The sequence below is a fragment of the Prionailurus bengalensis genome, chromosome E4 (genome assembly GCF_016509475.1).
Source record: "Prionailurus bengalensis isolate Pbe53 chromosome E4, Fcat_Pben_1.1_paternal_pri, whole genome shotgun sequence".
NCBI classification, from domain to species: domain Eukaryota; kingdom Metazoa; phylum Chordata; class Mammalia; order Carnivora; family Felidae; genus Prionailurus; species Prionailurus bengalensis.
In genome coordinates this window covers 1,516,500-1,543,452 of record NC_057360.1, presented here as the reverse complement: position 1 = coordinate 1,543,452, position 26,953 = coordinate 1,516,500, and the positions used below count along the sequence as shown (strand labels likewise).

Here is a 26,953-nt window from a genome sequence, read left to right as displayed (position 1 = left end):
ACCCAAAGACCGACCGTCATGGTGACCGTGCTTCAGACAGAATGCCTGATGTTTCCATCCTGGCTGAACGCCTTTCTCACTCTTCCTAAGTCCTTTGGTCTGCCCCTCCCCCCTTCTCTGGGCGGCTAACTCGACATACCATTAAATGTGAGCAATTCCAGCTCGCGGCCCCCCACACCAAATACTATAACCCACCCACCAACCACTGATGAGCTGCCTCTTCTTCTTCCAGTGCAGAGTCCAGCTGACCCCTGCCCCATGCTCTGCACAGCCTTTCTGGAGAATTCTATCCTCTGTAGTGTCAGCTTTGTATTTTCCACCCTGTTTATTAATGCGCTTGTATCCTAAAAACACAACCACCCAGCACTCAATCCTACTTATTTGATCCTCAACAAAATACTAGCAAATGGATTCCAGGAACACATTAAAAGGATCATAAACCATGATCAAGTGGGATTCACCCCAGGATGCAAGGATGGTTCAACACAGGCAAATCGATAAATGTGACGCACCACACAAACTGAATGAAGGATAAATCACATGATCATTTCAGTAAATGGAGAAAAAGCATTTGACAAAATTCAACATCCTCTCATGATAAAAACTCCCAACAAATTAGTATAGAAGGCATCTTGCTCAGCATAAGGGCCACATATGACAAGCCATAGCTAACATCATACTGAGTAGTGAAAGGTTAAAACCTTCTCCCTCTAAGATCAAGAACAAGAACTCTCATCATCTCTATTCAACATAGTACAGAGAGCCCTAGCCATAGCAATTAGGCAAGAAAAAGAATTAAAAGCATAAAAATTGGGAAGGAAGAAGTGAAACTGCCTCCGTTTGTAGGTGATATCATCTTATACACGGAAAGCCCTAAAGATTCCAAAAAACTGTTAGAACTAATAAATGAATTCAGCAAAATCGCAGGATATAAAGTCAACAGAGAAATTAGTTGCATTACTACCCATTACCAACAAACTGTCTGAAAGAGAAATCACGAAAGCAGTCCTATCTACGATAGCATCAAAGATAACAAGGAGATAAAAGACCTGCACACTAAAAAATATACAAAGTTGGTGGAAGACCGTGAGGAAGACAGAAGTAACTGGAAAGACTTCCTGTCTTCTTGGATTAGTAGGATATTGTGAAAAATTCTTTCTACAGAAAAATCTATAATACAATACAGTCCTAATCAAAATCCCCATGGCATGTTTCACAGAAATAGAAAAAATATTCTAAAATTTGTATGGAAATACAAAAGACCCCGAATAGCCAGAGCAATTCTGAAAAAGGAGATCAAAGCTGGAAGCATCATACTCCCTGATTTGAAGGTATCTTACAAAGTCGTAGTTGTAACAACAATACGGTTCTGGCATAAAAACAGGCACATAGACCAGTGGAACAGAACAGAGCCCAGGCACAAACCCAGACGTATGTGGTCAACTAATTTTTTTTTTTTTTGTCAACTCATTTTTGACAAGGGTGCCAGGAACACAGACTGGGGGAAAGAACAGTCTCCTCAACCAATGAAGCTGGGAAAACTGGGTCTCCGCATGCAAAATAATGAAATTGGATCCCTATCTTACACCACTCACAAAAGTTAAGTAGAAATGGACCTACAAACGTGTGGCCAACTAATCTTTGACAAAGCAGGAAAGAATACCCAATGAAATAAAGACAGTCTCCTCAGCAAGTGGTGCTGGGAAAACTGGAGAGTGACAAGAAGAAGAATGAGCCCGGACCACTTTCTCACACCATACACAAAAAGACACTCAACATGGATGAAAGACCTAAATGTGAGGCAGGAAACCGTCAAAATCCTAGAGGAGAAAACAGGCAACAACCTTTTTGACCTTGGCCACGGCAGCTTCTTACTGTGCATTCCTCTGAAGGCAAGGGAAATAGAAGCAAAAATGAACTATTGGGACCTCATCAAGATAAAAAGCTTCTGCACAACGAAGGAAACAACAGAACTAAAAGGTAACTGACGGAATGGGAGAAGATATTGGCAAACGACAAATCGGATAAAGGTTAGTAGCTAAAATCTATGAAGAACTTATCAAACTCAACACCCAAAAAACAGATAATCCAGTGAGGAAATGGGCAGAAGACATGAATAGACACTTTCCCAAAGAAGACATCCAGATGGCTAACAGACACAGGAGAAAATGCTCAATATCACTCATCATCAGGGAAATACAAATCAAAACCACACTGAGATACCACCTCACACCCGTCAGAATGACTAAAACCAACAACTCAGGCAACAGCAGACGTTGGCGAGGGTGTGGAGAAAGGGATCTCTTTTGCGCTGCTGGTGGGAATGCAAGCTGGTGCAGCCACTCTGGAAAACAGTATGGAGGTTCCTCAAAAAACTAAAAGTAGAACTACCCTACGACCCAGAAATTGCACTACTAGATAGTTATCCAGAGGTTACAAAAATGCTGATTCAAAGGAGATGCACCCCAATATTTATAGCTGCACTATCGACAATAGCCAAATTATGGGAAGAGCCCAAATGTCCATCGACCGATGAATGGATAAAGAAGACTTGGGGGGTGTGTGTGTGTGTATGTGTATAATGGAATATTACTCAGCGATCAAAAAGAATGAAATCTTGCCATTTGCAACAACGTGGATGGAGCTAGAGTGTATTATGTTAAGCAAAATAAGTCAGAGAAAGACAAATATATGATTTCACTCATGGGAATTTAAGAAACACAATGGATGCACATCGGGGAAGGAAAAAGAAGGTAAAAACAGGGAGGCAGACCATAAGAGACTCTTAAATACAGAGAACAAACTGAGGGTTGCTGGAGGGGAGGTGGGTGGGGGGGATGGGCTAAATGGGTTGACGGACATTAAGGAGGGCACTTGCTGGGACGAGCACTGGGTTTTATATGTAAGTGACAAATCACTAAATTATATTCTTGAATCCAATACTATACTGTATGTTAACTAATTTAAATTTAATTTTAAAAAGTCAAGTAGAAATGATTCAAAGATTTAAATAAAATCTGGAACAATAAAACTTCTAGAAGAAAACATGGAAAAAGATCCTTGACAATGGTCTTGGCAATGATTTCTTGGATAAGACACCGGAGCACATTCAACAAAAGCTAAAACAAACAAGCGGGACTAGATTCCTTCTGCACAGCAAAGGAAATGATTGATAAACTGGAAAAGCAACTTACAGAATGGGAGAAGATATTCACAAGCCATCTATCTGACAAGGAGTTAAATCCAAAGTATATAAAGCACTCACTCATCCAACTCAACAGCCATAAAATCAATCCGATTAAAAAATGGGCGAAGGACCCGAAGAGACCTTTTCCCAAGGAAGATACACAATGGCCAACGGGTACCTGGAAAGGTGCTCAACATCAGTAGTCCTCAGGGAAATGCAAACCCAACCCCAAGGAGAGATCACCTCACACCTGCGGATGAAGGTTGGTTCACGAAGGCTGGAGGATGGTCATTACCGAGGGGACAGATGATGACAAACATTGGGGAGAATGTGGAGAAAAGGAAACCCTGATACACTGTTGCCGGGAATTTCAGATGGTTCGGTCATTATGGAAGACAGTACTGTAGCTCCTTAAAACTTAAACACTGAACTCTCACACGACCCGGCAAGGCCACCCCGGGTCACCTATACGCAGGAACAGAGATCAGTGCTTTGAAGAGAGGTCTGCATTGCCACGTTCCCTGCTGCTTTATTCACAACAGCGCAGATCTGGAAGCAACCCAAGCGTCTCTCCACGCGTGACCGGAAGAGGAAAACGTGGCGTGTGCACACACAATCGGGTGTCACTCAGCCATAAAAAAAGAAGGAAGTCCTGCCGTTTGCAACAACATGGATGAGCCCGCAGGGCATTCTGCCGCGTGAAATAAGCCAGACGGAGAAACCTAAAAACCGGATCACTCACGTGTGGAATCTAAGACAGAAAAGCCCGTTTCGTAGAGACTGAGACTAGGACGGTGGTGGCGGGGGCAGGGGCGGGGGAAATGGGGGTGATGTTGTCAAGGGGCACAAATCTTACAAGAATAAAAGTGGAAGCTGTGCCTGGAAGCCCTTTTAGGTCCTCAGATGTTCTGTGTCCACAGTAGGCTGTGGTCATCTGCCCTCAGACAGCTCTCCGCCCGCCGTCCGTGTGGCACTCCACACAGCCAGTGGCACTCCTGGCCACCCGAACGTCCAAGCCGGACATTTCCACCCGGCCAGCTTCAGCCCGGGTCACTCTGGCAGGGGTGCCGACTCAGCCGTGGGTGGCTGTACCTGCTAGCGACCCACGGGGGGCCACGTTCTCTCAGCCTGACCTTGAACTCACGTACATCCCGGACCTGTCACAAGTTAGCCTCTCTGCCCCTCAGTTCTCGTGTCCGCGGACTCAGCACCTCAACCTTCTGTGCCGGCGTGCGCACAGTTGTCGCCGCTTTCTGGGACTCTGGGTTTTGTGGGCAGGTTTTGTTTTTGTGTTTTTACTTTGAAATACAATTTAGATAGCATAAAATTCACTCACTTCAATGCTTTTTAGTATATTCATCACCTTGTGGAGCCATCACCACGATCATTTTTAGAACATTTTCATCACTTGAAGACAAAACCCACACGCCCTTGACGAGTCAGCCGCCCATCCTCAGCCCCTGGCGACGGCTCATCTACCGCCCAGCTCGGCCGAGTTTCCTATTCTGGACGTTTCATGGAAGTGAGAGGACATGTGGCCTTTTGGACTGCCAGTTCCTATAATGTTTTGGGGGGTCATTCAGGCTGTAGCGTGTCTATACTTCAGTCCTGTTGATGGGTGAATAATGTTCCTCGGTATAGACGTGCTCGTGTGTATCACGTCTGTGTACCTACCGTGTTCTGTCTGTCCATTCATCAGGAACGCTGGCGTGGTTTCTGTCTACGAACAATGCTGCCGTGAACATTCGTGGCAAGTTTCGGTGTGACAAGGTTTGAATTTCCCTCGGGTATATACCTGGGAGTAGGAGTGCTGGGTCAGATGGGGACTGTTTACCTTTCTGAGGAGTTCACAGACTCTTTTCCAGGGCGGCCACACCATTTTACGTTCCCATCAAGCACGCAAAGCCTCCAGCCTCACATGACTGCCGCGTTCCTTATCACCTGCCCTTTGGATTCTACTCTCCCTGGCGGGTGTGAAATTGTGTCTCACTATGGTTTTGATTCACAGTTTCCTGATGACAGATGATGTTAAGCATCTTTTTGATGTGCCTATGTAGGTTTTTTTTTTTTTTTAATTAGAGAGAGAGAGAGAGAGAGAGAGAGAGAGAGAGAGAACGAGTTGGGGCCAGGGTGGGGGGAGAGAGAATCCCAAGCAGGCTCCGCACCATCAGCACAGAGCCCAATGCAGGGCTTTGAACCCACGAACCATGAGATCATGACCTGAGCCGAAATCAAGACGCTCAAGTGACTGAGCCCCCCAGGTGCCCCTCTATACAGATTTTTAATCTGGTGTAGGATCCAAGGTTTGAGGGAGGCTGGTACTAACTATAAAGGGAGAATTAAACTTCAGGAGCAATGGTTTTGTGTTCAACATCGTGTTACCTTTTCGACAATCCTGCTCGCCTCCTACCCCAGGCTGCCAGAACTTCACGGCTGATTTTATTCTTGTTCTAATAAACGTTGTGTTTCTATGATTTGGTTTTCTGATTAAGCCTATGGCCCGGGAGTCATTCATCTTTCTGTTTTGCCTTTTTTTTTTTTTTTAATTTAAAAGTGCCATTCAGCTTTTTCCTATACAGTCTCATCATCTAAATATGGAGATCTAGAAAGGACAAGGCAAAAATAGAAATCACGCAGAATCGTATCACCCAGAGCAAATTCGTATGTTCTCTTCCAGCTCTCTCTCCATATATGGCTCTGTACACGGTTAGTTCTCTGTGTAGTGAAGTCACCACGAACACTGCGTCAGTGGGCGCTGAACTATTGTTCCTGTTTACATTTTTGTCACATAGTCAGTAAAGTGTTTAAAGACATCTTGATGGTATTGATGCGTTAAGACTGGACCCACGGCCAAAAGCACTAGAACTCACGAGCGAACGAAGCGGATCTGACACAGGTATTTTCTCCATAAAGCACATCACAGCCTTCCGGGCAGGGACTCCACACGGCATTTCGGCTTTGCCATTGTAAGCAGCAAAACCACCAACCAAAAGCACAAACATGAAAGCTGTGGCACTAGACAGAGCACGAAGAGAGCACCTGTGTGACACAGGAGAGCTACAACCAGAAGCCGGATGTCACCCGTTTGATCTCAGCAGGGAGTGTGCACGGGGCGGGGAGACTGTGCACGGAGGGGGAGTGTGCACAGGGGGGTGGGGGGAACTGTGCATGGGCGGGGGGAGTGTACACGGAGGGGAGCTGTGCACGGAGGGGGAGTGTGCACGGGGGGGGACTGTGCATGGGGGGAGAGTGTGCACACGGGGGGAACAGTGCATGGAGGGGGACTGTGCACAGGGTGGGGACTGTGCACGGGGAGTGTACACGGAGGGGAGCTGTGCACAGAGGGGGAGTGTGCCCGGGGGGGGGGGTGTGCACCGAGGGAGAGTGTGCATGGAGGGGGAGTGTGCCCAGGGGGGTGGGGGGAACTGTGCACGGGCGGGAGGAGTGTACACGGAGGGGAGCTGTGCACAGAGGGGGAGTGTGCCCGGGGGGGGTGTGCATGGAGGGGGAGTGTGCATGGGGGGGGGAGTAGGCACAGAGAGGGGCTGTGCACACGGCGGGGGGGGGATTGAAACATTTCCACACTCAGCACACGTGTAAATGACCCCTAAGCACTGAGAGTACAGTTTTGGAGTTAGAAATTAGTTTCAACAAGCAGGCAAGCGTGCAAAGACGTAATGCCTGAGTGGTGACGAGTGACCTGTATGAGGGTGTGTGTGTGTAGTTTTGTCATCGTCTTTGAGCTTCCTTCTGTCGACAAAGCTGTAGCTGTGGTTCATTCCCCTGCATGACTGTATTGTCTGTTGTGTGAATACACCACGTATTTATCCATTCTGTTGTGGGTGACACGTTGGAACTGTTTGTGACTAACAACGATGTTCTGAATATCATTGTACGTGTCCCCTGATGCCCAGGTGCAAGGGTTTACGTACCTACGAAGTCGAGATCAGACTGTGTGCCACCTTGGGACTTAAAAACTCCTCGTTCACGAAACAGCAGAACAAGCTTCTCTCCCTCCTCTAAGATTGGGGAAGTTGTGCAATTTTTTTCGACTGTTTTAGTGGCTGCTCTAAAAACCACGGTGTGCATACTTGACCTGCGCAAGTCTCCAGGTCATTGTTAATTAGCCTCCTTGATAACACGAGACCTGAAACCTCCATACGCTCCCCAGGCCTGGCTTATACGTTATTCTTCGTCCCTCCGCTTCATCTGGTCAACGTCCCGTCCTGCTCCAAAAGCCGGATGCTAGTACGCTGCCTGATCTTTGTCGGGATCGATTTACCACTTGCTTTCCTCCTCTCCCGTCTCAGACCTTTCAATTGTTTCCCTTTCCCCTCTGCCTGAAGTATGTCCGTTAGCTCACATTATTAGCGTTTGCTAATGACGAATTCTGTTTTTCTCTCTTTTTGGCCTGTTTTATTTCATCCTCAATTTAGAAACAAGAGTTTCGTCTGCACAGCTTTAGTGTAACATTTCACTTCTCCCAACATACTGAAGATGCCATTCTCACGCCTTTGAATGTTCCTTTTCCTCTAGCTTCTTCAAGATTTTCCTTTGATTTTCTAGGGGACCTGGTGGGCTCAGTCGGTTAAGCATCTGGCTTCGGCTCAGGTCATGATCTCGCAGTTTGTGAGTTCGAGCCCCACGTCAGGCTCTGTGCTGACAACTTGGAGCCTGGAGCCTGTTTCAGATTCTGTGTCTCCCTCTCTCTCTGCCCCTCCCCTGCTCACGCTCTCTGTCTCTCAAAAATACAGATGTTAAAAAAGATTTTCCTTTGATTTTCTGCAGTTCCATGAACATGTATATATGCGCAAGTTTTTTTGTTTTTTGTTTTTAAGACTTTATCTTGCTTGGGATTGAATTTGTCCCATCTGTTAATTCTGGAAAACTCTCAGCCTTTATCCTATCAATTACTGCCTCTGCTCTGTCTGCTCTCCTCTCCCTGAACTTCAGTTAAACTTGTGTCCGACTTCTCACTTTGCCCTACGAATCCTAATGGCTCTTTCCGATTTCCATCCTCAGTCTCTGTGGGCTGCATTCTCTTCTGTTCCATTCTCTGGCTTCCTGGTTCTCTTTTCCGGTTCCGTTCAATCTTCTGCCAAGCCTGCGAACACTATCACATTCTATTTAATGAATGATTTTCATTTCTGGATTCTTCTTCCAATCTGCTCTGCCATCTTCAGTAGTTCCTTGTTCTCTGAAAATACGTAGCTTGTTTAAATCTCTGTTCCTTTAAACACGGGAAGTATTTTGTTGTAATCTATATCTGATAATTCAAATGTCTGAAGTGTTAGGGTCAGTCCGTACTGTTTTATTATTTATTATTTTTTAAATGTTTACTTGGGGAGAGACAGACAGAGACAGAGACAGAGAGAGACACGGAATCCGAAGCAGGCTCCAGGCTCCCAGCTGTCAGCACAGAGACCGACGTGGGGCTCGAACCCACAGACCGTGAGATCATGACCTGAGCTGAAGCTGGACGCCTACCTGACCAAGCCGCCCAGGTCACCTGTGCTGTATTTTCACTATGGTTCTCACTCACGGTCCTTGTGTTTACGTGTGTTTAGCTATTTTTGACTGATTGTTCCTTGCAAAACACGTGTGCGACTCCCTGGGCCTTAGATGGAAGGTCTCTTCTCCCCGAGAGGCATTCTGGTTGCATTTCCACGTGCCCTTCACACGTGGACTTGGGCTGCAGACTCTTTCAGGGGAGGACTTGGAGTTTACCACGGCTCAGCGACAGGCTTTCTTGTTTTACTGCCTGCTCCCTACTTATTTTTAACCCAGGGTTTTTGGTTGCTTTCATTTAGAAACTGGTACAAATAACCAAGCTGGCTTTACTGGAAAAAGTAGCTTATACTTTCTTTGGAAATATTTGGAATTTTATACTAATTAAAAGACGTGAGACTTCCGGGGCGGAAGATGGTGGAATAGGAGGACCCTACACTCCCCTCGTCCCACAGATACAACCAAGTTAACCCCCACATCAGTGTAAATAACTCAGAAAATCACGCGAAGACCGGCAGGACGTACTTGCCATGGCTCAGTAGAGAAGAGGCCACATCAAGAAGGGCCAGAAAGGAGACACAGTCCGAACAGACCTTTGGTGGGAGGCAGGGAGGAGGTGGGTGCAGAGGGGGAGAGGAGTGGACACACCAGGCACGATCTCAACCCCCCCCCCCCCCCCAGGGAAGACAAATCCCCAGAACTGTGGCTTTGTGAGTTCTTACAACCAGTGGGGCTTAACCCCTGGAGCTTTAAAAATCAGCAGCTCAGCCCTGGGAGAGGCAGGAAGGCGAGAGGAAACTGAGTCCCCGCCCTTAAAGAGACAGAACAACAAATAGCCTGTGGAGATTCAGCGCAGAAGGGGCTGTTTGACCACCCCTCCCCTGCCCCCGCTCCCCCACCCCTGGGCCAAGAGAGAGAGATTTGTATGCTATTCACAGAGCCTGTCCTGGGGTGACAGAGGTCCTCTGGACACTTCTACTCAACAGAGGAGGTGGCAAGCACCATCTCTCTCCCCCAACCTAGGTACACCTGTGGGAACCGGGCGCAGCTCCAACACTCCCAACTAGGATGCTAACAGTGTGCCCTGCCCCTGCACTCTTCTTCACTCGCCCCTCCAGCCAGTCCTCCGTGCAGGCCCCTCCCACGGCAGACTGTGCACCCCACATCCCCTGTTCTCCTGCGGATCAGCCTCCGACGTGCCCGTGGCAGGACTCCATCCAGAGTGGCGCCACGAGCCTGGCAGTGTGCGAGCAGCCCCGACGGGGGCCACCCCACCCCACGGTGAGTCCTGCCCCGGGGAGAGGGGAAGATAAGGTACACGCCAGTCTGACTGTGTGGCCCCAGCGGTGGGCTGGGGGCGGACATCGGGTCTGACTGCGGCCTCGCCCACCAATACAGGTTTGTCCGGACCACACAGGGGAAGTGCCCTGCAGTTTGGAGCTACCGCATCTCTAGCAAACTCCTGGTCTGATCCGCCGCGCCCCAGACTGACCCACTAACCGCACAGGGACCGGACCCTGCCCACAACAGGCAGAGCCACCGCACGGAAGGGGAACACGGTTCAGCTGCCGCAGTAGGAACCCCTGTAGCAACACACACGGGGACACCCCTGAAGCGCCATTTTCCCGTGAACAGGGGACACTGCACTGCGGGGCACTACAGGACCTCGTCTTCCTAAGGCCACTGCTTTAAGTGCGGGAGACGCAGCTGACTTTGCTGACACAAACAGACACAGAGAGTTAGACAACATGAAGAGACAAAGGAATATGTCCCAAGTGAATGAACAGGACAAAAATCGCAGCAAGAGAACTAAATGAAATGGAGATGGAGTAATGAAATGAAATGAGTAATGGAGTAATATGCCTGGTAGAGAATTTAAAGTAATGGTCATAAATATACTCACTGGACTTGAGAAAGAGTGGGGGACCTCAGTGAGACCCTCAACACAGAGACAGAAAACATAAAAAAGAACCAATCAGTGACAACACAATAACTGATATTAAAAATACACGAGATGGAATAAATAGTAGAGTAGAGGAAGCAGAGGAACAGATCAGTGACCTGGAGGACAGAGTAATGGAGAGAAATCAAGCTGAGTAGTTGAGAAAAAGAAAAAATGAGAACAAGTTAGGGGAACTCAGTGACACCATCAAGCCTAATAACATTTGCATTATTGGGGTCCTAGAAGGAGAAGAGAGCAAAGAGGACAGAAAATTTATTTGAACAAATGACAGCTGAAACCTTCCTGAATCTGGGGAAGGAAACAGAAGTCCAGATTCAGGAGGCACAGAGAGCCCCTAACAAAACCAAAGGAGGTCCACACCAAGGCACAGGGGAATTTAAATGGCAAGAAGCATGGATCAAGAGAGAGGTTTAAAAGCAGCAAGAGAAAAGAAAGCAGTTTCATACAAGGGAAATCCCATAAGGCAATCAGCTGCATTCTCAGCAGCAACTTTGCAGGCCAGAAGGGAGGGGCATTATATAATCAAAGTGCTGAAAGGAAAAGCCTGCAGCCAAGAATACTGTATCCAGCACGGCTATCATTCAGAATAGAAGGATGGATAAGAGCTTCCCAAAGTTTAAAGGAGTCCATGACCACTAAACCAGACCCACAAGAAACGATAAAGGGGATTCTGAGAGGCAAGGAAAGACCGTAAGCAGGAATAAGAAAAGCAGGAATCACAAAAGCAATAAGAATAAGTATATATGTAAAAATCTGTCAAGGGATTCACAAAATTAACGTATGTAAAGTATGATATCAGATACCTACACCATGGGGAAGAGTAAAAATTTAGTGCCTTTACAATGGCTTCAAACTTAAGCAACCATCAACTTAATATAGACTCCTATACACATAAGACATTATGTGCAAACCGAATGTTAACCACAAATCAAAAACTGGTAACAGATATGCAAAAAATAAAGAGAAAGGAATCCAAATATATCACTAAAGAAAGCAGCGGACTTCTCAAAAGAAAGGAACAGAGAAGAACTACGACCGTAAAAGGAGTGACGAAATGGCAGTAAGTACATACATATCAATAATTACTTTGAATGTAAATGGACGCAATCCATTTTGCTCCGATCAAAAGACACAGGATGACGTAATGGATAAAAAAGCAAGACCCATCTATATGCTGCCTACAAGAGACTCATTTCATTCCCAAAGACACCTGCAGATTGAAAGTGAAGGGATGGAAAAGCATTTATCACGTACATGGAAGTGAAAAGGAAGCCAGGGTAACAATTCTTATTGAACGAAATAGACTTTAAAACAAAGTCTGTAATAAGAGACAAAGAAGGACAGTATATAATAATAAAGGGGACAATCCTACAAGAAGATATAACAATTGTAAATATTTATGCACCCAACATAGAACACCCCAATACATAAAGCAGCTAATAACATGAAGGATGCAATTGATAAGGATACAAAAATAGTGGGGACTTTAGCACCCTGCTTACATCAATGGACAGATCATGTAAACAGAAAGTCAACAAGGAAACAGTGGCTTTGAATGACACACTGGGGCAGCTGATCTAACAGGTATATTCAGACATTCCATCCAAAATCAGCAGAATGCACATTGTTTTCAAGTACACATGGAACATTCTCCAGAACAGATCACATATCCAGCCACAAAACAAGTCTCAGCAAATTCCAAAGACTGAAGTCAAAGCATGCATCTTTTCTGACCACAACTCTATGAAACTAAAAGTCAACAAGAAAAAAATCTGGAAAGAACACAAATACATGGAGGTTAAATACACGCTACTAAACAATAAATGGATCAATTTGATCAAGAAATCAAAGAGGAAATAAAATAAAAAACACATGGAGAAAATGAAAATGAAAATATAATGGTCCCAAATCTTTGGGATGCAGCAGAAGCTGTTTTAAGAGGGAAGTTTATAGCAACACAGGGCTACCACAAGAAGCAAGAAGAATCTCAAACAACATAACCTTACACCTAATGGAGCTAGAAAAAGAACAAATAAAACCAAAAAGGAAAGGAAAGGAAGGAAATTCGAGTAGAAATAAACGAAACAGAAATTTAAAACATAGAACAGGTCAATGAAACCAAGAGCTGGAGTTTTGAAAAGATCAACAATATTGATGAGCATAGCCCAGGCTCCTCAAAAAGAAAAAAAAAGAAAAAAAGAAACAGAGACTCAAATAACTAATCAAATCAGAAATGAAAGAGGGAAAAAAATAACTGACACCACAGAATAATAAAAAGATTATAGGAGAACAGTATGTAAAATGGTATGCCAACAAGTTGGGCAACCTAGAAGAACTGGATACGTTCCTAGAAACATATACACTCCAAAAACTGAATCAGAAAGAAATAGAAAATTTGAACAGATCAATTACTAGCAATTAAATTGAATCAGTAATCAAAAAACTTCCAGCAAACAAAAGTCCAGGACCAGACAGCTTCATAGGTAAATTCTACCAAACATTTAAATTTATTTTTATTTTTTTTTAATGTTTATTCATTTTTGAGAGAGAGAGAGAGAGAGAGAGAGAGAGAGAGAGCATGTGAGCAAGTGAGCATGAGCAGGGGAGGGGCAGAGAGAGAGGGAGACACAGAACCTGGAGCAGGCTCTAGGTTCCGAGCTGTCAGCACAGAGCCCGACATGGGGCTCGAACTCACAACCATGAGATCCTGACCTGAGCCGAAGTCAGTCAACTGAGCCACCCAGGCGCGCCATTTAATTTTTAAAAAATGTTTACTTATTTTTGAGAGACAAAGCATGAGTGGGGGAGGGATAGAGAGAAAGGGAGACACAGAATCCAAAGCAGGCCCCAGGCTCTGAGCTGTCACCACAGAGCCTGATGTGGGGCTCAAAGTCACGAACTACAAGATCGTGACCTAAGCTGACGTCGGACGCTTAACCTACTGAGCCACCAAGGCGCCCCTAATTCTACCAAACATTTAAAGAAGAGTTAATAATACCTGTTCTTCTCAAACTATTCCAAAAATAGAAGAGGAAGGAAAGCTTCTAAATTCATTCTATGAGGCCAGCATTACCCTGATACAGAAAACCAGAAAAAGACACTACAAAAAAAAAGAACTCGGGCCAATATCCATGATGAACACAGATGTAAAATCCTGACCAAAGCGCTAGCAAACCGAATTCAACAATACAGTAAAAAAATTATCCACCATGATCAAGTGGGGTTTATCTCTGGGATGGAAGGGTGATTTGATATTTACAAATCAATCTACATGATACATCACATCAATAAGAGAAAGGATAAAAACCATATGATCCTTTCAATAGATGCAGAAACAGCATTTGACCAAGTACAACATCCATTCATGATAAAAACACTCAACAAAGTAGGTTTAGAGGGAAGGTATCTCAACATAATAAAGGGCATATATGAAAAACCCACAGCAAACGTCGCTTCTTTCATGGGGAAAACAGAACTTTTCTCCTGAGATCAAGAACAAGACAAGGATGTCCACTCTCAGCACTTGTATTCAACATACTATTGAAAGTCCACAGCAATCAGACAAGAATGAAAGGCATCTAAATTGGTGAAGAAGAAGTAAAAATTTACTACTTATAGGTGACATGACACTGTAGATAGAAAACCCGAAAGATTCCACCAAAAAAAATTCTACAACTAACACATGAATTCAGTAAAGTTGTAGGACACAAAATCAACATACAGAAATCCAGTGCATTTTTATACACCAATAATAAAGCAACAGAAAGAGAAATTAAGAAAACAGTCTCATTTGCAATTGCACCAAAAATAATAAAATACCTAGGAATAAACTTGACTAAAGAGTTTAGGACTGAAAGACCTATATTCTGGAAACTATAAAACACTGATGAAAGAAATTAAAGATGACACAAACAAATGGAAAGATATTCTATGCTCATGGATTGGGAGAATAAATATTGTTAAAATATTTAACAATACTACCCAAAGCAATCTACATATTTAATGCAATCCCTATGAAAATACCAATAGCATTTTTCACACAACTAGAACAAACGATCCTAAAATTTGTATGGAACCACAAAAGACTCCAAATAGCCAAAGAAATCTTGAAAAAGAAGACTAAAAGTGTAGGTGTCACAATCCCAGATTTCAAGACCTACAACAAAGTTGTAGTAATCAAAACAGGATGGTATTACAGACAAACAGACACACAGATCAACTGAACAGAATAGAGAGCCCAGAAGCGAAACCACAATTATATGGTCAATTAATCTTCAACAAAAGAGAAAGAATATGCAATGGGACAAAGACAGTCTCTTCAACAAATGGTGCTGGGAAAATTGGACAGTTACAAGCAAAAGAATAAAACTGAACCACTTTCTTTTTTTTTTTTCAACGTTTTTATTTTATTTTTGGGACAGAGAGAGACAGAGCATGAACGGGGGAGGGGCAGAGAGAGAGGGAGACAGAATCGGAAACAGGCTCCAGGCTCCGAGCCATCAGCCCAGAGCCCGACGCGGGGCTCGAACTCACGGACCGCGAGATCGTGACCTGGCTGAAGTCGGACGCTTAACCGACTGCGCCACCCAGTCGCCCCCCGAACCACTTTCTTACACCATGCACAAAAATGACAGTCAAAATAGATTAAAGACCCAAATGTGAGACCTGAAACCATAAAATCCTCGAAGACAGCACAGACAGTAATGCCTCTGACATCGGCTGTAGCGATGTTTTTCTAGACATGTCTCCTGGGAAAAGGGAAACAAAAGAAAAATAAACTATTGGGACTGAATCAAAATAAAAAGCTTCTGTACAGCAAAGGAAACAATCAACGAGACTAAAAGACAACTACTGAATGTGAGAAGATACTTGCAAATGACAGATCTGATAAAAGGTTAGTACCCAAAATATATAAAGAACTCATACAACTCAACACCAAAAAATAACCCAATTTAAAAATGGGCAGAAAACACGAACGGACATTTTCCCAAAGAAGACATCCAGATGGCCAACAGACACATGAAGAGATGCTCAATGTCACTCATCATCAGGGAAATGCAAATCAAAACCACGATGAGATACCACCTCACACCTGTCAGAATGGCTAAAATCAACAACATAAGAAACAACAAATATTGACCAAGATGTGGAGAAAGGGGAACACTCTTGCATTATTGGTGGGAATGCACGCTGGTGCAGCCACTTGGAAAACAGTATGAAGTTTCCTCAAAGCATTAAAAGTAGAATCACCATATGATCGGTAATTCCACTACTGGGTATTTACCCAAAGAAACCAAAAACACTAATTCGAAAAGATACGTGCACCCTGATGTTTACTGCAGCACTATTTACAGTAGCCAAGGGTGGAGACAACCCAAGCCCATCGATAGACAAGTGGACGGACAAAGAGGCATACGTACGCGACGGCATAGCAGTCCCCCATAGCAGAGAATGAAATCCTGCCATTTGCTACAACGTGGATGGGTCTAGAGGGTATCATGCTAAGCGAAAGAACAGGCGGAGAAAGGCAAATACCATATGGTTTCACTCAAATGTGGAATTTAAGAAACAGAGCAAAAAAAGAGACAAATCAAAAAAACAGACTCCTAACTTACAGAGAAGACACTGCTGGTCACCAGGGGGGAGGTGGCGGGGTGGGGGGATGGGTGAAATAGGTGATGGTGATAAATTAAGGGGCACCCTTGTCATGATGAGCACAGAGTAGTGAATACGCGTGTTCAATCACTGTCCTGTACACCTGAAGCTAATCTAACCCTGTAGGTCAGTTATACCGGAATAAAAACTTAAAAAGACACGAATGTGATAAAAAAAAAAACCAAAACAGTACAGTAAGATACAAGGATACGTAAAATGTAAAGTTAAAGCCTCTTTCCCACCCACAAGACCCTCCAGTCTCCCTCATTTAAGGCCACCAGTGGGAAGAGTTGTTTGTGCATTTTCTTCCGAGACTTTCGGTTGGGGGTTCTTGAATCTAAAGCATAGATGCGTTTTTATAAGCACATGTATGCACACACTAGTATATAGGTTTTTATAATCTCTAAAAATGACGTCATTTTCTGCAACTTAAAATTAACAACACATCTTAAATTTATCTGAGTGGAATGGCCAGATTGCCCTCTAAGAGGTTTTATTAATACATGCTCACGCCCAACGTACGTCAGCATCTTTCAAGAATACTTAACACTTCATCAGGTGCCACAGTGAACGCCCCCCACCCCCTGCCCGCACCCCACGCTTACGGCTCGGCAGTTAACCGGGTAGCGTGACGGCTCTCACCTGCCACAGCGTAGGCACTCTTCTATTGAGAAAAGACTCATACATTTCCTCCAGTTCTTGGGTGAGGATGGTTTTTCCTTTTATCGCAAGTTGAAGGCCTTTCAAAGATTCATGCACAACAAATAAGAACTTATCAAATCGTTCGATTTCTTGGCTCAGAAAGGTTAGCAGGACACAGTGGATGAGGGGATCATAGCCTGGATCGAGAAAGCCAGAACATTAGGTTATTTTTCAGATAAAAGGAGAAACACGGGCTTCGGAAATGGAAGGAACTTCATGCGTCAAGACCAGCGATCGTGACACGCTTTCTGCAGAAAATCAGGAATTACTTCAGGCTCCGTGGCCACCCCGTCTGCGTCACGACTGCTGGGCTCTGCTTCCGTGGTGCGAAGGCAGGCGCGGGCGCACGAAACCGGTAAGCTTGGCCGTCTGCCAGTAAAGTTTTATTTGTGCGGCAGCCCTCGCGTTCATATTTCATATGATATTTGCGGGTCCTAAAATATTCTTCTTTTGGTTTTTTCCAACCACTAAAGAATGTGAGACCCCTTTTAGCTTTCAGGCTGCACAGGAATGAACGGTGGCCGGACCTGGCCACAGCCCTAGGGTGCTGACCGTGGTTCCGACTCCACAACAGCACCGATGTCACAGACTACCGCTCAGCATTGGGTTCCCGACGAACCTTCTTTACAGGGGTAAGGTATAGGGGCGCCTGGGTGGCCCAGCTGGTTGAGCGTCTGACTGGCTCAGGTCATGATCTCGCGGTTTGGGGGGGGAGGGGGTCAAGCCTGACCTCGGGGTCTGTGCCGGTTGTGGGGTCAAGCCTGGCATCGTGCTCTGTGCCGTCAGCTCAGAGCCCACTTCAGATCCTCTGTCCCTCCCCTACTTGTGCTCTCCCCCAAATAAATATTTAAAAATTTTTCAAAAATACACAGTTAAGATATGGATGTTGAGAAGTTAACTGGGTCATTTGCCACGGCCCGGACGCTGGCCCCCCGGGGGCTGGGTGCCCTGTCACCCCTGGGCCTGCCCCCTTTCCGGAGCCCTCAGAGCAGGGGCCGCCGGTCAGAGGGTCCACGTTCCTTGTGCTCCGCAGGCAGGCCGGGCGGGGCAGGGACCCCCCAAGCTGCTCTATAGCCTCAGGCAGGGCAGCTCCTTCCTGCTTTGCTACAAGCATATTTCTTCACTTTTAGTCTCCCAGCCACCCACCCCCCTGCCCCAACAAAACCAGAAAGGAAGACAAAGCTACAGCACCCTTTCCTTCTCTGCCCCAAGCTTGGAGAGGGGGAGGGGGTGGTCTCTCAGCTTGGAGAGTGGGAAGGGGGGGGCGTAGAGACCGCACTGCCTACCTCACTCGGCCTGGCTGCTTCTGTGGGGTCTTGGGGGACCCCCACCCCTTCCCCTTGGGGCCAGAGTCCTTCCCCGAGGACGCACGTCCTGTGCCTACCTTGGATGCTCTTACAGAGAGACTCCCAGAGGGGGCTGGACATGATGCACTTCAAGGTGCTGGGTGTTCCAGCACATTCTTCCTTCTCCACAGACCTCGGCAGCCGCTGTAGCAGGTCAGACAGGATTTCCATCAGCAGTTCGTCGTTACTCTGCTCGGGACTACAAAGGACACGGAGAGATGCGGATCTGTGTGACCCAGGACAGCCCGCTGTTCAGGCCCGGGCCAAGCCGCTTCACAGCCGCACGCGACTAGGCACACGACGGAGTCCGTGCATCTTACAGATGAGGAAGCGGCCGGCCGTGGAGCCGGCGCGGGGCTCTACCTCATCAACCGTGAGATCACGACCCGAACTGAAATCAATGGTCGGGATAAAACTGGCCCCTTGCCCTGCTTCCCGAGAAATTTTTATTTTATTTATAATTTAACCTTTTTTTTATTCTAGTAGGCTCCACAAGGAGTGTGGAGCCCAATGCGGGACTTGAACCCACCACCCTGAGATCAAGAGTCAGACACTTAAGGGGCACCAGGGTGGCTCAGTTGGTTAAGCGTCCAGCTTCAGCTCAGGTCATGATCTCATAGTCTGTGGGTTTGAGCCCCATGTTAGGCCCTGTGCTGACAGCTCGGAGCCTGGAGCCTGCTTCGGATTCTGTGTCTCCCTCTCTCTCTGCCCCTCCCCTGCTCACGCTCCGTCTCTCTCTCTCTCTCTCTCAAAAATAAACATTAAAAAAAAAAGACACTTAACTGACTGAGCCACCCAGGCACCCCCTGCACTTTAGACGTTTACAAGAAAATATGTATTTAAAAAAATTTTTTTTTAACCTTTATTTATTTTTGAGACAGGGAGAGACAGAGCATGAAGGGGGGAGGGGCAGAGAGAGAGGGAGACACAGAATCGGAAGCAGGCTCCAGGCTCCGAGCCGTCAGCACAGAGCCCGACGTCAGCACAGAGCCCGACGTCAGCACAGAGCCCGACGCGGGGCTCGAACTCGCGGACCGTGAGATCGTGACCTGAGCCGAAGTCGGCCGCTCAACCGACGGAGCCACCCAGGCGCCCCAAGAAAATATGTATTTTTAAAGGGTTCTTAAGATTTCTTTGTCGACAATTCATCTTCGGAACGCATCTGCGTGAAGTGTCAATGCCGAAATGAAGGCGCAGGCGGCAACCCGACAGCGTGTGCTTGTCACCAACCGTGTGTCAGATTCCTCGGGGACGCTGGGCGGCCGTGGGGGCACAGGCCTGGACCAGGCGGGGCAGAGCGCGAAAGCTGGACGAGCTCTAAGCACTAAAGCTCCCCTGAGCTCGTGCTGTTACTCTAACTGCTGGCAGGGGCTGGTTTCAGCCGTCACCCAGGTCTCACACAGCCAGGGTGTCGTCCTGCACGGTGAGCGACGGCCTGGAAGCCACAGCCACGCTCAGTGCACTGCTTCTGTGTCCGCTCACCCCTCACGCCAAGTAGGAGGTTTTCCCATTTTGTTTTCACACTTAGGCGGTGACTTTAAAGCAAGGTTACTCAGTGGCATTCGTCCAAGGTGGCTTCTGATGATTCAGAAGACTTCAAAAAGCACACATCTTCAAAGGGCAACTCTTTGCTACCCCTGAGGGCGTTAAGTCAAATGGGACGGATCTTTTAGATCTAGTCATGCAGAGAAGTTTCTAGTATGTTTTGAGCACAGGCAGCATAATGGCAGCCATCCCAGCCTCCCAGAATGCCCGAGGGGCACGGATAAACACACTCAACATGCTTGCGAACAGCAGCCCCATAACCCATCTCTAACTGGCGAATTTGTTGAAGGCGGGAGGCACAGCCGTCAGTATTTACGAGCGCAGGACGCGCAGGGAATTGAACCTGATCTTCTGGGGGCACACGGGAAGGCTTCCAAGTAGCCACTCCTGTTTCGCTGTGTGTGCAGCTTTCCTGCACGTAGAAGGTAGGACGCGTTCACTCCGTCGGTGGGGGAGGGCTCGGTTACACCTGTTTTGTGTCAGTGCAATGACCTTGGAAGAGAGCACCAGATGGTCAGCCAAAGCCACAGTGAGGATCCAATCAGATACCATTTTAATATGAGTTTCGTGGTCCAGAGACAGGAAGGGGCGCCTGGGTGGCACGGTCGCCTGAGTGTCCGACTCTCGGTTTCAGCTCGGGTCATGATCTCACAGTTTTATGGGTTCGAGCCCTGCGTCGGGCTCTGGGCTGACAGCACGGAGCCTGCTTGGGAGTCTCTCTCTCTCTCTCTCTCTCTCTCTCTCTCTCTGTGCTCCTCCCCTTCTCATTCGGTTTCTGTCTCTCTCAAGAAAAACAACAACTAAACAACAACAAAGAGACGAGAAGACCAAAGCGTACAGAGTTCCAATAGGTTCAGAGGTTTTAGAACTAAGTGGAAAAAAAATATAAAAAAGACGTGTATCTTAGGAGCCTGTTAGGAGGTGGAGGAGGGAGACGTGTCCTCCAGACTAAGAGGACCACTTACAGTTTTACTCGGGGGAACTTACCATTGGGGGCGCCTGTGCGCAGAAGGTCCTGGCCGCACACGCCCATCCCCCACAAAGCCCGAGCTGCAGCCCAGCTTTTATAGAGCCTTGTGGTGACATCACAGGGGGGATTACCTAGAGTGGGGCCACCCGTGCACCAGCGGCAAGGACAAGACTGAGGGAGGACTCAGGTGGTCAGGTCCGCTGGCGCTCCTGCAGAGCACAAGGGCCCTAAACCCGATCTGTGAGCCCACAGACTAACAGCCTAGGGGAACGTGGACTCGGATCCTGGGGACGTGGGCAACGTCACCATCACCGGGGGTTGGAGTTGAGATGACCTTAACGACAAGTATAATCGGGGTTCAAGGCATCCGATGCGTGTTCCCAACGAGAATCCACTCATGTTGTGGTTTAAATTTCGGTTTCAGTTTATTTACTTGTTTTCCCCCCAACCCGAAGCACACCAAGAAGGCAAACTCCCATGTCACGCACAGTGGCGCCGCTGGTCCCGGGGAAGACTGAGAAGTTGGTGTAGACAGGATTAACAGAGTCAAAACCACAGTGACAGTACTTTTGTGTTGAGGAATCTGTACCTGTTGGTATTTTCAATATTTATGATATTTAAGAGATTTGGGGCTCTTAACACCTGAAGGTCAGCTTTGGGACTCCAACTTACAACAGGAAGTGGGGAAATTGGTTTCAATTTATGATTTTGAGTTGAAATTCAGCTAAGTTGATATATTTGAAGACATAAGAGAATTTAAGGTCCCACGTATTTGTTTAATTATTAGATTTATAAGAATTGTTGCAAGATTTGAAGAAGGTTTGGCGGTGAGGTAGCTGAAGTACATTAACTCTGTAATGAATATTATTATACTTGAAAGCGTTTACGTCAGTAGATAACCAAACGCTATTCAAAGACCTTTTAAAAATTATTGTTAAAATCTGTAAGACTTACACATTGAAAAATTAGATTTTTAAGCTGCCCTTAACCTGAGGAACTCGTATTCTGAGAACAGCCCCACAGGTAGGCACGGTTATTATCTCAGATGCGAACGTGATGAACTTGAAGACTTAACTGACGTCCCCAAGTCTGCAAAGTCAGGTGGTGGAAATGGGATTTGAACTCAGCGAGGGAAGAAGGAGGCGAGGCCTGCGTGGGCCACCTGCGTCCTCAGCGGGTGTGAACGAGCACCCGAGAGGACGTCTGGGAACCTCAGGAACACACTTTGCTGGGGAGGCAGTGAGGCCACTGAGCTCACACCACGTAGCTGTGGCCTTGACAAACGTGACCTTGTCTTCTAGTTACAGGCTGCGGAGGCTTGAGAATTTGGGTTACGTCTGGTATAGCTTTTTAATGTTTGTTTATTTTTGAGAGAGAGAGAGAGACAGGGCATGAGCAGGGGAGGGGCAGAGAGAGACGGAGACACAGAATCGGAAGTGCAGAGCCTGATGTGGGGCTTGAACGCACGAGCCGTGAGATCATGACCTGAGCCGAAGTGGGGCACTTCACCGACTGAGCCACCCAGGCGCCCCCATCTGTTACAGCTTTTAAAGCTCACAATGGCCTTGACGGGGAAACAGGCATTCTGTGTTTATGGATAAGCAGAGTAAGGCTGTTGAGGCCCTGTGACTGTGGTATCGTTGGCCCTCTTCAACATACTGTCCTCTTACACTTTAGTTTCTGTTCAGATTGTTTTGTATTTTGCACTTTATTTTAAAGTTTACTTTGAGAGAGGGAGAGAGAGAGAGCCTGCGCATGCATGAGTGGGGGAGGGGCAGAGAGAGAGAGAGAGAGAGAGAGAGAGAGAGAGAATCCCAGGCAGGCTCCACGCTGTCACCACAGAGCCCCACGTGGGGCTCGATCTCACAAAACGCGAGGTCATGACTTGAGCCAAAACCAAGAACTGGACGCTTAACCAACTGAGCCGCCTGGGCACCCCCACTATATCTTAGACTTATTTGTCTGCAAGTTCCGCACTGTAGCTCTTCAAATTCCTACATATTCACTTAACACTTAATTATTTAATATGAATACTTAATAATTTCCGACTAACGACCGTTGCTAGTGAGTTCTTACCGGACCACGAGATCGGCGCTGGTCCCGGGTTGCATGGTAATGAGACTGTCCACAAGGTGCCGGCCCTGGATCTCTCTGCCACCCCTTATGGCCTCCGGGTGCAGTCCCAGGAGCCCAGGCGTGTCGTCGTCAGGTAAGGACTGGACGATGTGTACGTAATCCCTCAAGCTCGCGGATTTCGGCACTGGCTGATGTATCTGAACATTTAACCACTTGTCAGTTTTTGTCCAGAGCGATGCCTACTTTCCGTAATGCATGTGGATGCTTCTTCCCATAAAAGTTATACCATATATAAATATATAAATACCATATGTAATTATATAAAATTCCCGTAACATTTACGCAGAAGGCTCCCCTTACTTCTGGGTGGCCTATTCCAGACACTCCTGTCAAAAGCTACCTCTGGGACGACTGCGTTTGTAAAATGTGGCTCTGGGATACGCACAGTAACTTTCTTGTTGGGAAGAGAGACAGAAGAAGGGAAACCACTTTGGTTCTGACTACCTGTTGCCTCAGTGACCCATACCCACAGATAACGGACACAATCCAGCCTTAACAAACCGCCTTTCTTCGGTGAAGCTATAGAAAGAATGTGACAACGATGTTAAGACTCCGTCTGAACACTTGGCGGGGGGGAGCCAAATGGGTGAAGGTGGTCAAAAGATACGAAATCCCAGTTACGAAATGCATAATACATTTGTTTTAATTAAGAAGCTACTTAATGGTGTGGGAGAGCTCTTCATGCTGGTCACCAGCTCTTTCTTCCTGCGATTAGCTGTGTGGCTAAGTTCCCCTCTGTAAGGCTGACTCTCGTGTCACATCCCCTGGGGAGAAAACGGGCCTTCTAGAACCTATGAGGTGATAATGACGAACAGGACTATGCTGGGTAAAGAGACGCCCACGGCTTCTTGGACGCGATCCCTTTGAAGCATGGAGCCCAATTCTCTCCCTGCACGGAGGCTGACCTAATGGTCTGCTTCTTGGATAAGCGAGGGGACAGAGGTCAGACCCTGGTCTTTCTGGCCTTGAGAGGATGCATGGGAAGATGAAATGTCAGCTGACATGGTAAATGGTGACTTGTTTTTACGCTGCTGGCAGTTAATAAGAGCCATTAAAAGTGACCATGAAAATCCACTTAAATGCAGGTTTTAGATAACGCAACTACATTTCAGTGATCAAGTACTGTAAGTAAATGCCTGTTCCCACCTCATCACTGGAGAAACTGAAGTCATCTTTCAGCACTTCCGGGTTACAGAATTTGTGCAGAAGGGTGTTTAGACACCGCCTGTCCCAGGTGTCCGTCACCCGGCCGCCGTAAGTCACTTCCCCAATGAGGTAGTGCAGTTTCTGCCACGAAATCCCGGTCTGTGCATTCAGGGAGCTCTCCAGCACCTTTATGGCAACCTGTAGAAAGTCCACCAGTCTTTACTATCTCAGAACGTGTTTGCAGCCCACTTTGATGTTTGCACGTAAAATCAACAACTCGCAACAGCTACCTGTATTTTCTCTTTAAAAATACCGTTGACCCTTGCACAACCGTGGGTTTGACGTATGTGGGTCCCCATATATGTGAATTTTTCACCGTTCCCGTAAATGGATTTTCTGTTCCTTGTGATTTTCTTAAGTAATGCTTTCTTTCCTCGAGCTGCCTTTATTGTAAGAATACAGTATACGATACATATAACACACAAAATACGTATTAATTGACTGTTGGCGTTATGGGTAAGGCTTTCAGTCAACAGTAGGCTATTAATAAAGCTTTGGGGCATCAGAAGTGATCCGCGGATTTTTAACCACACAGGGGTTGGTGCCCCTAACCCCCGCCTTGTTCAAGGGTCAGTTGTACGTGGGAATAGCAAGAGGGATAAAAATATCAGGATATACATTTTCAACTATTAACTCTTTTTTGTTGTTGAACATCGAATTACTAAATTAAAATTATTACTATTATTTGGAACAGACACCACAAGCTGGTGGCACCGGATTCGGAAGGCACAACAGGGTGTAAGCAAGGGGACGTGAGTCTTTGGAGACCCCTGCTCTTTCAGTCAGATCCCCTCCCGGAGGCCCCGCTGGCTTTGGGAGGTTTCTTGGGCCCCTTTACACAGATGTTCTCTGAACTCCCTGCACTGAGTGGATCTCATTCCTGATTCTCTCTCCGACCCCCCTCCCCACCTCTCTACTTCAACTTCCAGCTCTCTTCCCCTCCTTCCCTCCCTTTCATCTTTGTTTCCTGTTTTCCTTCCAAAAATGCTAGTCCAGAGTCGCCTGGGTGGCTCAGTCCGTTGAGCGACCGACTTGGGCTCAGGTCATGATCTTGCAGCTCGCGAGCCCACGTCAGGCTCTGTGCTGACAGCTCAGTTGTCCTGCAACTGGACGATATAGCTTGTACGTGCACTTTTCTTTTTATTCCCTCATCCTTAATACGGATTAATATGATTTGACATCATCAATGTGAATTATGTCATTTTCTTATTGCGTTGACCAGAGCTTTTGAGGCGATGCTGAACGTTAATGGTGTAATCAGCATCCCTGTCTGATTCTGTTTTTTTGTTTGTTTTTTTTGATTCTTGATGTTAATAAAAACAACTTCAGTGTTGGCTATTTAAAATGATATTTGCTATAGTTTTTTTGGTAGTCTTTCCCATATTTAAGTAGTCCCTTATAATCCCTATATATTTTTGAGTTCTTATCAGGAATGGTGTCTGAATTCATAATGAGAGACTTCTTTTTTTATTTATGATATTTATTAGTATTATATTTATATCGATATTATGTAGATCTATACATTAATATTAATGTACCAAACTCAAATGAACCAACGGTTGGTCTTAAGACAGAGAAATAGACAAGTATTCTTTGAGTTGTAATTGTATACCAAGAATGGGTCACGAACGCTACGTGATGAAAAGGCATGTCGTACCACCAGTCAGGGCGCAGGTAGCCATATATCAAGTAGCCAACAGTAGCCAAATGACAGCCACGGAAGTTCCCGGCCAACAGACCATATTGTGAGGGGCCACTGAAGTCTTGGAAAGCTGTGGAGAACAATAACACACCCACAAACCTCTCCCTGAGCGAACGAGTAGGGTTTCATGTGGGGCTCTACACAGGGCACCAACAATGTCTTTGTTAAACTGTGCAGGTGTCTTCGTATGGTACACAACGCAGCCACCGATGGATGAACTACTGACAGAAGCTTGCCCATAATGTACCTTTCGTCACGCATGTTTCATCCCGCTGATGAGCAACTCGAACATACTGCGTTTGAAGTTTCTTCTGCCTGCCTTTTGTGGGTAGGCAAAAATTGATGTCATGTGAAAAATTAAGCAACTTGACACTGTCCTGCCTTTCGAACCCAGATTTTTTTTCTAATTGTTTTTTTTATATTAAATAGAATGTATTGTCCAATTGGCTTCCATGCAACACCCAGCACTCATCCCAACAGGTGCCCTCCTCTGTGCCCATCACCCACTTTCCCCTCTCCCCCAGCCCCCATCAACCCTCAGTTTGTTCTCAGTGTTTAAGAGTCTCTTGTGGTTCACTTCCCTCCCTCCCTCTCTGTAACTTTTTTTTTTTTTTACCCTTCCCCTCCCCCATGGTCTTAAGTTTCTGAGGATCCACATATGAGTGAAAACATATGGTATCTTTCTCTGCCTGACTTATTTCACTCAGCATAATACCCTCCAGTTCCATCCACGTTGCTGCAAATGGCAGGATTTCATTCTTTCTCATTGCCAAGTAGTATTCCATTGTATATATAAACCACAACTTCTTTACCCATTCATCGGTTGATGGACATTTAGGCTCTTTCCATAATTTGGCTACCATTGAAAGTGCTGCTATAAACATTGGGGTACAAGTGCCCCTATGCATCAGCACTCCTGTATCCCTTGGGTAGACTCCTAGCAGTGCTATTGCTGGGTCGTAGGGTAGTTCTATTTTTAATTTTTTGAGGAAGCTCCACACTGTTTTCCAGAGCGGCTCTACCAGTTTGCATT

At 46.3% G+C, this 26,953-nt stretch overlaps 1 protein-coding gene across 1 annotated transcript in view; it reads right to left on the bottom strand.

The window, feature by feature from the left end:
• DNAH14 (dynein axonemal heavy chain 14) overlaps positions 1-26,953 on the bottom strand; it is a 327,779-nt gene that overhangs the window by 6,699 nt on the left and 294,127 nt on the right. Inside the window, exons 78-81 of the mRNA XM_043569070.1 lie at positions 24,159-24,356; positions 22,953-23,149; positions 18,400-18,560; positions 16,956-17,152 (exon numbers count right to left, since the gene is read on the bottom strand). Of these exons, the coding sequence (XP_043425005.1) occupies positions 16,956-17,152; positions 18,400-18,560; positions 22,953-23,149; positions 24,159-24,356 (753 nt within the window). The remainder of the gene's footprint in view (positions 1-16,955; positions 17,153-18,399; positions 18,561-22,952; positions 23,150-24,158; positions 24,357-26,953) is intronic.